The 3,170-nt window shown below is 43.1% G+C and overlaps 1 protein-coding gene across 1 annotated transcript in view; it reads left to right on the top strand.

The window, feature by feature from the left end:
* Positions 1-2,438: 2,438 nt before the first annotated feature.
* LOC101653893 (lysozyme C, milk isozyme-like) overlaps positions 2,439-3,170 on the top strand; it is an 8,485-nt gene continuing 7,753 nt past the window's right edge. The window contains exon 1 of the mRNA XM_004711488.3: positions 2,439-2,514. Within this exon, the coding sequence (XP_004711545.3) occupies positions 2,439-2,514 (76 nt within the window). The remainder of the gene's footprint in view (positions 2,515-3,170) is intronic.

Genomic DNA, 3,170 nt, shown 5'->3' with positions numbered 1-3,170 from the left:
GGGCATTGAGTTTATGGTAATGACGGCAGAACAATTTGGAAAAGGATCTCAATAATGGTTGTGCAACCGGAAGAATACAAACAATGGCACCGGGTTATACACATAGGAGTTATTGCACCGGGTTATACACGTAGGAGTTATTGCATTTGTTAGGCATATTTTGGCACATTTTTTTTTAATTACATGATACAAGAAAGAAGAAAATGTTCTAGAATTGATTGTAGTGATGATTGGACAACTCTTCTTGATATGATGGAATTACTGAATCATATGACATGTGGATGAAGAGCCAATAAAACCGTTAAAAAGAAAGTTAGTGTGTACTTATAGTTTTAAGGAGCCCTGCTGGTTTAGTGGTTAAAGTACTTAGCTCCTAGCTGAATGGCCATAGGTTCAAACCCACCAGCTGCTCTACTGGAAAAAAGAAAGTTAATGAGCCCATAGTTAGATTATATTCCTCATTCACAAATGCATTTAAAATATAAATACATCAATTTCTCCTCATCAGGATGGTATAGGGATTAAATGTTTCAAAAACAAGTAATGTATTTTAATGCCTTATGCAACACAAAGTAAGCACTTAATAACTGTCATCATGTGGTAGAGAGATTCAACTGATGCCTCACGGGCCAAAACCAGTGAGAATAGGGGACAGCTGAGTAAGAGGTAGATTCTAGGCTCAACATAAGAAATACATTTTAGTAATTAACACCGTAGACAGAACTCAATGTGTGCCTGAAAAATATTGAATGAATGAGGGAGAAAAAAAACAATGAATAAGCATTTCAGAGAATGGAAGGGTAACATCAGGAAGACATATGTTTCTCATCACTGGATTATTTCAACAGATACTTGATGGCCACTTATGACAAATATTAGTAGAAATTTAAGTGTAGTTGGGAGGCTGGCTCTTAGAAACAGAGCCATTATGAACTTAGGTTCTAGTGACCTCCTGTGTAACCTATGCTTTACTGATGGTGGAGCTAGAGGATTCTCAATGTCCCCAAAATAAAAAAAGTAGGGGGTGGAATACCTTCAGCCAAGCTCACTTGATGAGCCAAACTTCTGAGAACTTTCTACCAAATGCAAAAACATTTATAATCACACTTCTCGGGGAATGCCCCCATCCAAGCTATGGTGACCCTTCCCTAGACCAATGTGCTACAGAGGACAGCACTATAAATACAGATGGGGGAAGAGACCGGTCTGTCCTGTCCACACGAACACAAACTAAGAGGGAAAGAGAGAGTGTGGACCTCATCCTGGCCCATCAAACTTTGAAGGTGACGCTCAGGGCAGTCAATACACAGAGAGGACCAATACACCATAAGGCCGGCCCCAGCTCGAGACATGTCATCCCCTCACTGGCCCATAGCACTACAGAGGACAACACTGGAAACACAGGGTAGGAAGAGAGTCCTGTGTGACATATATATTACACACATACACACACCCTGCCCGTGGAGCGAATCATGATAACACCATAACAGATCAGCAAAGGGAGCAGTGTTAGAAGTGCCTGAGGAATCCCAAAAATAGACTTCTGACTAGGGGGGAGGCGGGGGGCACAGTACTTGGCACCTCACCTGACCTGGTTGAGAGATATTCACGAAAGTCGACAGATAAACCTGGAACTGTTAGGAAGTCTAGCATAGGCGCTGGGGCGTCCATTACGCCCATTGGTCCGAGCTACGGAAACAAAGGCGTGGCACACTGCGCATGCTCAGAGGTTCAGGTTACCCGCCAGGTACCTGTGGGTGGGTGCTGCACCTGGATTGCCCCACCTAGGCCAGGTGAATTCAATTCAGCCAATGGGGTCGACCAGGGGTCGTCCACCACGCCTCCCCACAGAATAATTGAAAAGGCAGGAGCCCGGAGTCGACCGAGTAACTTTGCGAGCAGTTTCCAGGCAGGCTGCATGTTCGGAAGCAGCCCTGTGGGGGCCTGTGTAAACCTGAAACTTCTCCTATCGCTCATAAAACTCACTTGGATCACAAACCAGGCTTCAGCGTGAATTCTTTCTCACGCGGAGCCAAAGACCAAGGTATATCTCTCCCCCTGAGAGATCTAACAGAACTATGTAAAGGCTTTTCCTTTTTATTTATTTATATCATATGTCTACCTATATAAAATAGGCAGGATAAATAATCCCGAGGAGAAAAACAACAGGACCAACGGTTGTGGGTGGGGGGCGGCATGGGAGAGGAGGAGGTGGAGGAAAAGGAGCAGTGAGCCAACAAATTCAGGGGACAGGGAAACATCAAAGGATCTAAAATTGACGGGGCAGATTGGCGGTGTTTGATCAATTGAAATGTATCCGAGGGGAATTACTAAGAGCCAAAAGAAGGGTGAACATGCTGGTGGGGCAGAAGAAAAGTACAAGGAAACAGAGGGAAAACTAGGAGGTAAAAGCTAGATATAGAGGTATAAATATAGACATGGATGTACCATATGTGCCCGCGTATAAGCCGCATTTTCAGCGCATTTTTCATGCAGTCATTGTGGTAAAATTAGGTGCCTTGGCTGATATTCAATTCCGTTTACATTCAAGGGCATAGGATATGTAAATATATTAATATATAAATATAGGGGAATTATATTTATATGTTTATATATTTATATATATTTATATGTTAACGCACTAAGGTACCAGATGGACTTTGGGCCTCTACTTAAGTCTTCCCTCAACACAAGGACATTTTGTTCTAATAATGTGGCACTGTGTGATACTCACCTTCCCAACACAATCACTGAAGACAAAATGGGTGCATAAACAAATGCGGTGAGGAAAGCTGATAGTGCCCAGCTATTAAAGGATATAGCATCTGGGGTCTTTTTTTTTTTTTAATCATTTTATTGGGAGCTTGTACAGTTCATTGCAATCCATACACCTATTGCAGAGGTTCTCAATCTTGGGGTCGCAACCCCTTTGGGGTAAAATTACCCTTTCACAGGGGTCACCTAAGACCATTTTCCCAGTGGTCTTAGAAACCGACACACCTCACCTCTGTCTCCAGGCAGATCCGCCCACATGCCAGTACGCCCACATACAGGGTCACCACAACATGAGGAACTATATTAAAGGGTTGCGGCATTAAGAAGGTTGAGAACCACTGATCTATTGTGTCAAGCACATTTGTACATTTGCTGCCGTCATCATTTTCAAAACA

The sequence above is a fragment of the Echinops telfairi genome, unplaced genomic scaffold (assembly GCF_000313985.2).
Source record: "Echinops telfairi isolate 266 unplaced genomic scaffold, ASM31398v2 ScPeMD7_12;HRSCAF=54, whole genome shotgun sequence".
Lineage (NCBI taxonomy): Eukaryota > Metazoa > Chordata > Mammalia > Afrosoricida > Tenrecidae > Echinops > Echinops telfairi.
Note: the sequence above shows the minus strand (reverse complement) of the source record. Positions and strands in the feature narration are given on the sequence as shown.